At 30.0% G+C, this 14,235-nt stretch overlaps 1 protein-coding gene across 5 annotated transcripts in view; it reads left to right on the top strand.

Annotated features, from left to right (window-relative positions):
* The window catches only part of LOC143223117 (uncharacterized), a 31,766-nt gene extending 17,731 nt beyond the window's left edge, over positions 1-14,035 (top strand). For 4 of the 5 annotated variants that reach the window (XM_076450606.1, XM_076450607.1, XM_076450605.1 and 1 more), the window contains 9 exons: positions 666-728; positions 3,515-3,574; positions 3,713-4,033; positions 4,540-4,741; positions 5,386-5,572; positions 7,362-7,561; positions 8,053-8,225; positions 9,487-10,498; positions 12,377-14,035. In XM_076450606.1, coding sequence (XP_076306721.1) covers positions 666-728; positions 3,515-3,574; positions 3,713-4,033; positions 4,540-4,741; positions 5,386-5,572; positions 7,362-7,561; positions 8,053-8,225; positions 9,487-10,498; positions 12,377-12,816 — 2,658 coding nt within the window. In that variant the 3' untranslated portion in view covers positions 12,817-14,035. Of the gene's footprint in view, positions 1-665; positions 729-2,096; positions 2,226-2,922; positions 2,981-3,514; positions 3,575-3,712; positions 4,034-4,539; positions 4,742-5,385; positions 5,573-7,361; positions 7,562-8,052; positions 8,226-9,486; positions 10,499-12,376 lie in introns of those variants that run through there. The other variant, XM_076450609.1, reaches the window with a different exon arrangement.
* Positions 14,036-14,235: the final 200 nt, after the last annotated feature.

Below are 14,235 nucleotides of genomic sequence, written 5' to 3'. Positions count from 1 at the left end.
ATCTGTCCAATGAGCATTTGACATTACTTTTTTGTTTTACCAGTAAATGTATTTGTGGGTTATGTGATATAAAAGTTTATTAAGAAGCTGTTTGTTACAACAGAGCTGGGCATGGCATAATAGTTAGTGTGCAAGATTGTAAATATTACAGTCCATGGTTTACACCTTGTTGCCACAAAAGCACTCTCCAAACTTTGGAGCCATGGGAGTATCACAAGAGTGACTATCTAATCCTACCATTTGATAAGGGTGTAGTCCAAGAGTTAGTGATGGGTGCTTTTGACTATTTTCCTTACTTCTGATCCATCAATTCAAAATTAGGGCTGACTAGTGCGAATAGTCTTTTTGTATAGTTTTGTACAAATATCTGAAACAAACAAATTGTCATTGCAAGCAAAGATTTATTAAATCAACCCATACACATTCCATTTTCTAGGCTAGGTACTACTTAAATATTTTAGCTTTTTAAAATAAATTGATTATTATTTTATACAGATTACAATTTAAAGAAATGTCATTTATATTATCAGTATATTTCACATAATATTTTGTAATTAAACAAAAGTATTTTATAACATTATTCCAAGGAAAATTTTAAATACATTTTTAAATATATTTATCTAATGTATAACATATATTTTTTTTTATTTGTGGATGATTTTAAGAAAATAGAACATCAGAGGCCAGCACAAAATAAAAGAAAGAAGAAAAGAAAACAGTTTTCAAAGGTAATGGTTTTGAACTAATTTACAATTAATGCTTGCCAGTGGTATTATAATAAACATTTAGAAAATAATTCAAGGGGCTCAACATATAATAAATTATTGGTAATTATTCTGCAAATTACTATTCATTTGGTGTAATCTTTATTTTTTTTAATATTTTATATCATAACAAAATGAAAGACTGATTATTTAAAACTTAAATAATACAAACTTAAACATACTACTTAAAAGAAACCAATTTATAACTCTTTGTTTACTGCTTTAATTTACCTTTCACTTTCCAATAATAATAATGTATTTCTAAGATATATGAACATATTTAAAATATAATAATAGAACAAAGCTTGATGTACGTAACTATTAACATGTTAGGAAGTCTGTGAATACTCACTTTGTTATGTTCCAAGTTATGGGATTCAACTACATGTATATATTGAAGTGTTGAAATTGTTTGTAAATAACTCTATAGCATTACAGTGTCAGTGAAATGAACAAGACACTCATGTTGGATAATTATTTTTTAACTTACGGTTAAACCAAATCTATCAGGTTCTGATCAGAATGAAAAAAAGATTGTCAAAACAGACCATTTATCACTATATGATGAATCACATGAGATCAGTAATATGTCACTACTTGCATAATGTTTGTTCCTAAAGCAGAGATACAACCAAAGTTGAATTTTATATCCTTATCTTTTTTCACTCACATTCATTAATCTAAAGTAAATTCACTCATCTTTGAAAATAAATACTTTAATGAAGAAAGTCTTGAAGTTACACTTTTGTTAAAACAAATGAACAGTTTTTGGCATTTTTACTACTTGCCTTTAAATTTCCAAAAATGAACAGTAGTGGGCAACTCACATTTGTGTCATTTTTGTTTATGTCTGACGTTAATTATATATCCTAAACAGTTACTGAAACAATTCCCAAAAAATTATTTGGATAAATATTACCAAAGATGTAATTCAATTAACTCAGTACCCTTCATAAAGGGATGCACATATATTACCTTTTACAATCATCAGATTGGAAGATGTACATATGTAAAAACGGCTGGTATGGGTTGAGAAAGTTGTTTATGTAGAGGGACGAACAATGTTTTGACCTTCTTTGGTCATTGTCAGGTTCACAAAACATGTCCTTTGGTTCTCGTGAAATTCAAAAACAAAAAAATTGGAAGAATTGTTGAAAACAGATTAAAACATTTATATTTGACTCATAAATAACCTAAACCAATTGGAACTTATTTAGTTATACATTTTAAACACTTATAAACTTTTTAAATTATACTTCAAAAGTATATTATTACTAAACTTTTATGTTTTATTGTTAATACTTATATTTTTAGCACTCGAAGAACCTGGTCTGAAAATGCAAAACTCTCTCTTCTTTTGTTTTTGATGAAATGGAAAGTGCTACAAGATGCATGTTGTTTTTGCACTATTTTCTTGTGTTTATATTTGTTGGCCCATGATGTAATTGAAAGCTTGACCAGGTAACCAATTTGTAACATATTTGTTTGGTTAATTTATGTATTTTATTTTATGTATTTATTTATTTATTACAAAGCTTGATATCACTTTATTTGGAAATGCAGTTTTTTTTAATGATTTTTATGTTACTACAACCACCTTTTATTGGATGAGATTATTATATATTATGTTTTGTTTTTTATGATTGTGTTACTTTTGTAGGTAATTTTGGACATATATAGACTTTAAATGAAGTTTGTACTTTATATTATACACAAGTAACAAATCCCCATATGTTACAAGAAACAAATAAATAGAGCACTTTGTCTATATTTTGGCACAGTTTTATTGAAGATTGATTTTTTAACCAAAGAAATACAATTGACCTTCCAGTTAATGGTTCATCTACATGCTCTAGTATATATATATATAAACATTGTCATATCTCAATATAGAAATTGTACTACTATGTGCAGTCATTGACATTCTTTGTTCAACAAATATGTGATTCTAACACATAGACTAAATTTTAATAAGAAGAATCTTAAAAGATATATTTATTTGAAATATTGATCTGGTAAAGGTATTCAGCTTATCTTAAGATTTAATGATTCTTTTTATTTTGGGGAGTTAAAGGGGTGGGAAAGTGTATGTGTAAGTGTACTCTTCTCAATAACTGACTTTGTTCAATTTATTACACAAGTTCTTATATTAAACAAGTTTTTAGGATCTCTGTAGCAGTTAAAGAGAGATCATCACAAGGCTTAGGAAGGGAATGGTTAGTTGATCCATTATGGGAAACGTCTTGAAGTTCTCCATTGTAGTTTTATATATCCTTCTGTGGTCTTTAAGGAGTACATAGATAAATGTCTGTTGCTGGTGAAGGGAAGGAATTCAGAAAAGCTCTTAAACTAAGTCACTTCAGTAAGGTTGTATATCTGATTTAAATCTTAGTACGTACTGAATAAAAAGTACTGTTGCACTGAATAGGCTACACTATGTGATTTGAAAACTTTTAATAGTTAATGCATTCTACTGATGTTGGGTTTCATTTTAGAAAGAAGGCTCTTGTATATACATATATTTCTTCTAGTGTTTCAGGTAGTCAAAACATAATTTGTTGTTAGAACTATTTTAACCTCCAAGTTGATGTGGATTAAATATTTCAACATATTTATTAGCATAAATTACAGTATAGAACTAACAAAACATTATAAAAAGTCATTTGTCTGTAGAATAAAATTCTTAAGATTAATAGAAAGAAGATATGAACTTTTGAACAGTGGAGTAATTGTTCTGCTTTGCTCTTTAGGCATCCAAGAATGATACTATCCAGACCATGAATAATACAGAATTGAAAAGGATTGATAAGGTTAGTAGTGCAAAATACTATATATACTACGCTCTGAGGACTGAGATACTTTGTTTTAACTTCGAATTATGTCACTTACTGAAATTAGTAAAAAATGTTATCCACTACACATTTTTCTCTTTTGTTTACAACTAACAGAACTCCTTGCAACTTAATTCAATCTCCCAGTATTATGCCGATTTAACTAGAAGATTGCTTCAACAAGCAGCATCACCATATCTTCTTCCATTATTGTCTCAAACCTACAAGAGTGATTTATTTTCAAAGGCTAATTTTCGATCAAGGTCTGCAGGAGTTGGAAGAACAAACAACGCTCTTCAAAAACTACAATCTGTAGGCATTAATCGAGCAAGTAGTGCCTCTTGGAGGCCAAAATCTGCACTTCGAAGATCCTCAGAAGAAACTGACAGACGACAAACATTTTCTTATGTTAATAGTGAATTGCAGAAAAAAAAGAAGGTAATGTATTCTTTCTTAGAATCAAACGTTAAGACTGTTTTCTGGTTAATATTCTTTGAGTTTGAGATAAATATAACACAGTTGGAAGGTAAACATGATGTATTATAACAAGCAATAAAAAGGTTTTTAAAATAAACTTGTACAGGTAGTTAAAAAGTGAACATAAAATAATGTTGTTCTAACTATAAGGGTATGTATAACGTGTTGTAATGTATATAATAAAAAAGTATGTATAAGATGTCCTGGTACCCTATACAAAAATAAAATTTGTATCATAGAATACTAATATTAGGATAGGAAATAAGAAGATAGTTATATATGGGAAATCAGTGTAGAAATCATTTTCGGGAATTGGGGATACAGTGTACCCCTATTTGTCTATAGTTTTAAGTTCTGCTATAGAACAATCTTACAATGTTTTGTCTTAACTTATTAGCTAGGATAGTTTTAGTTATTTCACTATTTAATCACTTTATACTATGTAACTAATTTTTTGTATACCTTAGACCTGGAAAAAACAGTTAAAGAAAACTCCAGAAGTAGGTAGAAATCAATGTGAAGTTACATTACTCTTTCATGGAACCGTTCAAAGAATGAAAAGTTGGTTCTCTGAAAAATCTGAGCATGACATGCAAGAGGTTGTTGTGTTACAGCAGCATTGTGGAGGTCATCCAATCACTGTGTATAAAAATCAGCTTACTTCAGGAGGTAAATGGGACAAACACCTTCAAATCAATGATAAGAGAGTAGAATAAACCTAGTATAGTGTATGTCAACAGTTATTTTTATTTTTAAGTTTTAAAGGGACTGAATATTTCTCCAGAATTAAGGATAGTTATTGAAGGTAACCCTTAAGTAGTTTTAAATGAACTTCAATAAACAAATAAATAATTATAAAAACATACTGAGTGAGATCTGTACATCAAGTACAAAAAACATAAGTGCTTCAGTTGTATTATGTAGATCAGTTACTCTGTGTTTTGATAGATTTTATACAAAACTAGCTATAAGCTCTACTGTTCAAACATATAATGACCAAAAACATGTACATGTATAAGGAACTCAACACATAATTAATCAGAAACTGCTGTCTAGTAAGTAATGCTTGTTAATTCCAGGTACTTATACTGCTTAGTAAGTAATAGCATGTTACAAGTTAGAACTAAATTACAGCATAGCATAAGAACATATTGGTTAGAATTAGTTCATACATTCTTTGATAGATTGTTCATACCTTTTCATATCATACAGTATTATGTATATAAATTTATAAACTTTATGCTTAGGTTTTCACATTGTGATAAAAATATATACACTTTGTTTAGTTACAAAACAATTTTTCTCTTTCACAGATGAATTTACTTTCACTTCTCGTCGTCACATTGGATACCCTTATAGTGTTGTTATATTTGTGGATGGTCTCAGAGTTCTTCATTTGAGTACATGTTGTGAATATCGTCACAGGATAGGAACAAAGTTGGGGGGGAAACATGGTCAATTTTCTCTGGTGAATGTGTGTGGTAGCCATCCTTGTTTTAGGTAAAAAAGTTTTGCTAATGATAAGAAAAAGATACATCTGTGTATTTTTAACAAAGTATAGAGACAGAGGTGGTAATAAAAAATGTTCCAAGAATATGTCTTATTTGCAAAATCTAATAGTTATATATCTTGGATCCAAGTCATGTATAGTGATTAAATTAACCCAATTGGTCAAATTAACATGGTGATCAGGATAGTATGGCACTTGTATAACAAGTATAACATGGACTATAATTGCATTCCAATTCGTTATATTTTCATGAATCTCATACTGTTATGTGGTTTCTTATCAAGGTGCAATGAGAAGTACATTATATGAAATGGTGAATGTTTTGATTTTACTGCATTGGTAGTTTAACAGATACGTTTTGGAGGCACAACTTCCTAATGGGTCCACTGTAATGTTTTGATTGATAAGATGTTGTGGGGGCCAGACATTGATAGTATTCACTAATATGACTTATTTAATGAAAACAGGATCTCATGTTATATGTTTTTTAAGATTTAAATAATAAGAATTACTAGCTTGTATGTGAAGTATTTAGTTTGTTTTTCAGTCCAATGAGGATATAAAAGTATCAACCACAACAATCCAGTGATATTCAGTATGCTACGTTTAAGAACTCTTTCTTTGCATTATTGTGAAAACTAATCATATTCTTATGCATAAGATTAAATATTGTTACATTGTAATGTTTTTGTATTTAGATAAATTTAAAGAGGAAACTTATGAATAAATCATACCTTCTTTTCCCACATCCATATTAAACACCTTTACAGAAATTCTGAAGTTTTACCTGTCCACATTAATTATGCAGAGCAGTGAAAAAACAGTATCTGAGATAGGTGCTTGATTTAAGTTAATCACCAAATCAAATAAAGTGGTGGAACTTCTAAATGATATTTATACCAGTCTTTGGCCCCTCTCAGCTAATATTTGATTGGATCACTTTTTATCATGTAAACAATCTGCACTATACATGACAGTGATTCCACAAGAATATGTTTTATTTGCTCGTTGCTCAACCATTAAGGGGTATGATGTGAAATTTGATTTACTGATTGAGATATAGTCTATATGTATATCCACTGTCATTCCCTGTTCATTGACTTAGGACAATACAAAAAGGATGGTTTGTTTAATTGATGTCATGGAGGAGGCCTTGCTCATCAAGATTAAAATGCAGCATTGTAAGTTAACATGGCCACAAAAATGTTCAGGCATACCTTATATATTATCTGTTTTTATTAAGGAATTAGATAAGTCTAAAAATCAAACCTACTTTCACAAGATTTTACCCTACACTATTACATCACTGCCAGCAGCTTGTAACTTGGAACATCATCAGCAAAGTTAAGTGACTCATATGGTTTTATCTATATTTCTTTTGCACTTTTAGTTCAGAAAAGCTGCACAAGTAACACAACAGTTAGTCTCGGGTAATGCTAGAAACAGGTTTTGAGATCAGTAGTGGACACAGCACAAATAGCCCATTATGTAGCTTTGCATTTCACAATAAACAAAACCTAGAAAGAGATGAAACATGGCTTGTAAGACAACATTCTTTCAATCATCCATTGTCCATGGCTTATCATTCTTTGCACCACTGAAGCTAAGCTTTCCTGTTTTCATTTAACACAAGAGATTTTTGTTGGTTGTTGACTGCTATGTGACAATGTTAATAATTTCCTTTAAATGGTGTGGTTAATGAAGGTTGGATCTTTGTTTATAAATGTTACTTTTTAAGTATTTATACATTTTAATCAAATATGTTTGTGAAAATTTCAGATGCCATCTTGAAAGCCAACTACTTTTATCCCGACCACGACACCCATTACCATGCACTAAGACTAATGGCCGTTTCACATTAACATTAGCTGACTCTCAGAGACATATGGTACCAAAATGTCAAACTAGAGAAAATGCACCTTCCTTAACTCAGTTCACTGCATTCCCATTAGAACACCATCTAGATTCCAATAGGCAAGGTAAGACTTGAATGGTATATTTTTCTAGTTAGATAAAATATCTTTTTGTATTCTCTCAGAACATTATAGTTTTTTGTTGTTGTTTTTTTTACATTCTAAAAGAGTGGAATTTTATTTTATTTTTTTCACATACTTTGTTAGGTCTCTCATAGCATGGCTACATTTTCTATTATATGACAACTGTGATAAGTTGTGTCATATATTTGGTAGTAATTCCATCCTTTTTGAAGAAATCTTTTAAAGTGAAAAAACAAACAAACAGATAATTATTTAATATTCAATTTGATATCTGAAGCCTAAGCTGTAGGATGAAACCTTATATTTTTGAATTTGCAAGATATTATAGAACATTTGTAAATGTCTAGACTGTAGACATCAATAAATAGCTTATATATTTGACATGCTTTTCATGATTGTTATTTATCATTTATATATTTAGTATACAGAATGTATGACAAAACTAAAATAATTCTAGAACTTTTAACTTTTAGCTGAGGATGTAAATGTTAGTCAGTTGGATCATAAAGATTATTCAACAAGCAGTGAAGTGGAAAGCAACTGCAGTGAAACTTCTAGTAACAGAGAGTTAGATAATCAGTTTCTCCACAAAGTGGACAGCAATGAAGGTGAAAATAAACATTCAAATAAAGGAGATTATCACTCGGTAAGACCCACAGTAAACCTTTGTAGCAAAATACCAAATTAACCTTTTGCAAAGGGTCACAGGTTGAAGGCCATGTTGTCCCCTTTGTTGATTTGCATTCAAAATTTTAATGAACTGTTTTATGAATTTTTGTTAGTAGGTTTGATATAAAATTGTAGATTATATTTAAATCTTTATTATTGTATAGGAATTAATTTCTTAATTTTTAAAGTATATATTAAAAGAACATATCTAACTATAGATTTTAGTGAATCATGTGGTATGTTGAATGCAGCACTGGTTAAAATTAGGTGTTTGTGATGTCAAACTACTTAGTCTGTAGTTTTGTACAAATTATTAACATTAACAAGCTAGAATAGAAAATAAGAACTTCATATCTTTTTATTTTGCTGAAACATGGCTTGTGTACTGAATTAAACACAGTAGCCCTGTTCACCTCAATTTTTGGAAATGGTACCTTATATACACATACTTCAATATATGACGTGTGAATAACTGATGAAAGCTCAGAATGTTTCCCTAATGTTTTTCTCAGCCATTTTAAAGTGCTAGGAAGCCACCTAATGCTTTCAGACGAAGATTTTAAGCAGGTAACTTGTCTTTAGTCTGCTCAATTTTTTTTATTTTTTTTCCCAACAACAGCTTAGTTACTAAGCTCGATAAATTATAGTAGAATTCTGTGGTATGGTGCTTGTAGCAAAATAGTTAATTTATTGTCTTCCTTTTGATTAAGTTGGAATTAAACTTTACTGTGTGGTTTATTCAGGTTATATGAAGCAAATACATTATGTAGAAGGGAATAATTGCTTCTAATGAGAAATTGATAGTATGTCACCTGTTTCATTTTAGTACAGTATCTGCATTGTTGTTATGATAAGACAAAGCTCACTGATGGGGTATGTCAGATTAAGCTTTTCTGAAGTATTTCTGGTGCACTGCTGATGTAGTGCCATCTTGAGATTGTGTTATTTAAAATTCTATTACTAAATTTTTCACTTTTTAGCATTAAGAAACTATTCAGTGTGAGAAATCTGACAATATGTGATGCACTAACTAAATGTGTGGTCTTAAGTTTTTTGTGTATAGGTCATTAATCTTATAAAAGTTGTTATTAAGACTTTGGTTCAGCCCTTGTCTGTACTATAATTTTCTGTCAAGTTAGTAGTATTATTTATGTCTGAAACTTGTTTCAGAGTTTTAACATTATTTAAATAATGAAGTATAACTTTCTCAGTGATTGAACTTCTGCTTTATAACATAGGACAAGGTTTCATCCACTACTACTGTAGATGATGACGATGAAAAGATAGGTTATATGGAACCAAAACGTGGCTTAGGAGTTGATATCATGAATTGTGGTGCATTAGAAGATGATGGAAGAGGAGGAGAGAAACTCATTATTGATGAACTGGAATACAATAAAGAAATTAAAGAAGAGATAACTTCCAGTGTATTATATAATGAAGAAATTGAAAATAAAAGAAACTGTGATATATTAGAAGATGATGTAGAAATAGAAGAGAAATTAAGTAATGGAGAATTAGAAAGTGATAAAGATGTAGCAGAAGAGGTGGCTTCTGATGTGTCAGGTGATGAAGGAAATGAAGAAGTGGATGAAAAATGTGGTACTGATAATTCAGATACAGACAGATCAATTGAGGACAGGGTATGTGTGAATGAATTAGAAGCTGAAATGAAAAAAAACTCTTTGGAAGATGTTGGATTTGATGAATCAGAGGATGAAATAGAAATTACAAATAATATGAATTCTGCTTCCTTAAGGAATAGAAAAGCAATGGAGAAAAAAACTAATAGAGTTGATGTTGCTGACAGAGGACTAGAGAAAGATGGTAGTTCTAGTTTGTTATTGGAACATGGAGGTGAAATTCATACTGATGTAAATTTAATAGAAGGAAAAGGAATTGAAGAAATACTTCATGCTGAATGCCATAGTGAAAACAGAAAAGAAATTATTGAAAACACTTTAAGCACAGACCATGAAGAAGAAGAAATTACTGGCAAAGATCAGGGCTCTGAGCATGTCTGTAGAGATGATGCTGTGATAGAATATGAAAATGTTGTCGTTTTAGCTACTGATGAAAAACTGAACAAAAGTGATTCTGAACAGAATAAGGAAAAAAGTCAGTTACTTAACTTAGATGTGAAAAGCACAGGAGAAAAGTGTGAGCTGAGTAAAGGCTTCATTGATAAAAATAATTCAACTCAAGTAAACTCTAATAAAGATAAGAATGGGGAAATGCATTCCCTATCAGGTAGGAAATGAAAACATTACATATTTCAGGAAAATTATTTGTTTATGTGTACAGAGATTAAACTTTCAGTTATATTGATAGAGTTTTCATGGTTAATGTAAACATAAGTTGTTTTGTAGTACTTATATTGCTTTTGCAGTTTTTTTAGATAGTTTATTACAATACTATGACAGGACTCTGACCAAATACTAAAACGTTTAAGTGACAAAATTTCTTTCAGTAATAAGTTTTAAGCTTATTTTCATTAGTTTTAGTGAGGCTTCTGCATAAAGAGGGATTTGTTTTTTGTACAATATGTTAAAATACAAAAACCTCTTTACCATATCAAACATTAGTGATAGAAGTAAAAAATTTCAGTAGTTAATACTCTGCTCTTTACTGGCTTAATTTTAAGTCTGATGATTTATAACTTTAAAACTGGGTTTTGATACTCATGATGGGTACAGCATAGATAGTATACTGTGTAGCTTTCTGTTACATCTTCTATCTCTTGAGGTAACAGAAACAAAGTAAAATATCAAAAGAGATCACTGAAATTGATGAGTAAAGTTTCTCTTCCATGTTTTCTACACAGTCAGTATTAGATTTAGGTATAGAACATACAGAATCTTAGTATCTTATCTTCTCCTAATTCTTAAATTTTAATTTCTTATTTCATAATGAGAGGGCTTCTATAGAGAGATTAATTCTGATAAATGATATATATTCCCTTTGCTGTGTATATATACTACTTCAAAGATATTTTTACTGTCAAGACATATGATTGTCTTTGTGTAGTTTTAACTATTATTTTACAAGTTAAAATATTTTGTTGTCAAGCTGAGAAAGAATTTATGACTAACTATATTTGTGTAGTTCCAGTATTGTAGTTTTCACTTCATAAATTCAATTGATTTGAAGACTAGAATCATATTTTGTTTCTGAGGTTCAACCAACCTTTCAAATATATGGTCATATTAGATAAGTCTGAGAGTTAACCAGTATATACTTAAAACAGTTTCAATAATACAGAAAGTAATTTCATGAACATATTAGTTGTAGTTAAACCCAATCATTCTCCAAGACCTAATTTTGATAAAAATATTGCCATCTTTTCTGTAATGTGGGTTCTACTGTCTATTAGATTTAAGGTGCATTTTCTTCATTTTGGTACATCTTTTTAATTTATTGGTTAATGAGCAATTTTGTGTTGAAAGGTTGAGGAATGTTCTTAGAGTCAATGGCTCTACGTTATATTGCAGTAAGTGTACATTTCTTACATTGTGGGTTTTTGGAATTTGTAGAATCAATGTTACTTTTTCATCTTTGAATTTTCAGTAACGTGAAATTAAGGAAGCATATTTTTCACTACACACATAACCAGTCTGTAGAAACCAAGGTAGATTTCAGCATTGTGTCTTTAGTAACATGTATATATCAGAAAACATGTCCTTCCCTACACATATAACCAGTATGTAAATACCAAGGTACATTTCAGCATTGCATTTTAGTAACATGTGAATATCAGAAAGCATGTCCTTCACTAAACCAGACTGTACAAGCTGGTTACATTTTTAACATTGTCTTTGATAGTATTTAAAATTCAATGAACATATCTTTACTACACATTCAATAAATCTGCACCAGATTGTAGGCTCAGTCAGTTTTTAGGATCTTTATAAGTTGGAGAGATATTAGTTCATCCATCTGTAGAATGTATGGTTCATTATCTAAATTATATGTTTACCAAAGCTAGTGCCATGTGGCACATATTTAAATTTATATTTTTCAACCTCAAAACTAGTGATAAGAATGTGTTTTTTTTCAACATTGCTAATTTTAAAAATAAGCTTTCGTATTTTATTCAGCCAGTTATATTTCTTACACATTTCTCTGCAGTCAGAAGAAATTCCAGTCACATTTTAACATCAGACAGTTCTGCTTTTGAGGATATTGTGACACATCAAGAAACTTGTTTGTCATTTGATTTTGAAAGTGGGAGTGAAGTTTCCTCTCCTGTGTGCTCTGATATAGAACTAGAAAATAAAGACAAGCTCAGAACAACTTTTCAAGATGGCACTGCAATGGATGTTTGTAAGGGATATTCTGCAGAAAATATGGTATCACATTCTGGTCAAGAATCAGATGCTTTAGAAACAACTGGTAGTGAAGAAATGTTGGGTCATTATCTTGTCAAGGACAATACACTGTTAACAACCAGTAACAGGGCACAGCAGTTAGGATACCAGTCTTCAGATGATGAAGACAATGATATTTTGACATGTGGAATGAAGCAATTGTCAGTAACTGTAGATGTCCACTCTGAACCAACTCACTGATATATGTAAAAATTAATGTTGTTTTATGGTCTTGTTATGCTAATCAGTGCCGAGCACTTTCAGTTTAACTTTGATCAATCTTGTATCATAGTAAGAAGCAACTCTCGGTGCTTCTAGAATTCTTTCTTAAAGCTTGCTGAAATGTTTGAATTATTTTAGTTTTCTCATCCTCTTACAATTCTCTTTCAACTAGTCAGTAACTCCAAAACAAATTCTCAGAATTATGAGTATATCTCAAAATATTTTGCATAATTGCTGAAATGAAAATTATTTTACTCAGACTATTTCTAATGCCTTTTAGGACCATGATTTATGTACTTAACTGTATATGAGATAGAACAGAAAGTTTAAAACATTTTCTTCAGGTGTTTTCTCTATAAAAGATCTACCAAAATAGAGAATATGAAAGTCATTCACAAAATTATATGCACAAGAACAATGTCTTAATTTCAAAAGGAAAAAAAGGCCCACAACTGTTGGCCTTATTCAGAGACCAAGGTATAAATAATGTATAAAAAGGAAAAACTAACATACTGTAAGTGGCACTTTTATTATTTTAAAACATAAAGATCAAAAGATAGTAAGAAGATTAAGATGTGTGCAACAGGTGTAAAGAACAGAAAATACTAAATATTGAATACGGGGCTTAGGGACTTTTTTTTTAACAAAAATATTTTCAACATACTTGATAACTGGTAGTAACATTAAGTATTGTTTATAAGATAACAACTGAATAATTTAGCAACTTGAAGAAATCATTTCTAAAATTATTTTCAAGTTTGTTTAAGATTTAAGTCACATGCAAAAGTAGCAAAATAACCTGTTTCTTTGAGTTTATAATTTAAATATTATCGAGTTATAAAAACAGCAGCTATTTATTCCTTAAATAATATTCATAATATTACAATACCAGTAATGAATTTAACTGCACCATTCTCTGCACTGCAAATGTAAATTGAGTATTTCATGCAATGTGAATTCAGTCAATTACTCAAGGCCTGACTAAATTTACCATGTTTAATGTATAATAATATAATACATATTTATTAGCAGATCATGCAGTATCAGTCTAGGTATTGCTCACTACAACTTTAAGGATTTATTTAATTCATAAAATATATTTTTAGTTTTCATTTCACTGCACCTGGAGTTATTAACAATATGTCTGTATTTGGAGTGGATATTTTCTATTACATGTATTAAACATTTTTAGGTTCTTTTATACTTGTGGATAACTTCACCAAGGATTTTACCAGCAAGATGATGAGACAACACCTAGATTTAAAATGCTTTCAATTATGACAAAGGTAATGATAACTTTGAGCCAGTTGTTGGTGAAAGAAGCCTGTAGTAACAGTTGCTGTAGTTACTACACCTCAGATGGATCATCCTACTTGGTTACTTCTACCATGTTGAGCT

The sequence above is a fragment of the Tachypleus tridentatus genome, chromosome 8 (assembly GCF_004210375.1).
Source record: "Tachypleus tridentatus isolate NWPU-2018 chromosome 8, ASM421037v1, whole genome shotgun sequence".
Classification (NCBI taxonomy): Eukaryota; Metazoa; Arthropoda; class Merostomata; order Xiphosura; family Limulidae; genus Tachypleus; species Tachypleus tridentatus.
This window is presented reverse-complemented; position numbering and strand designations above follow the sequence as displayed.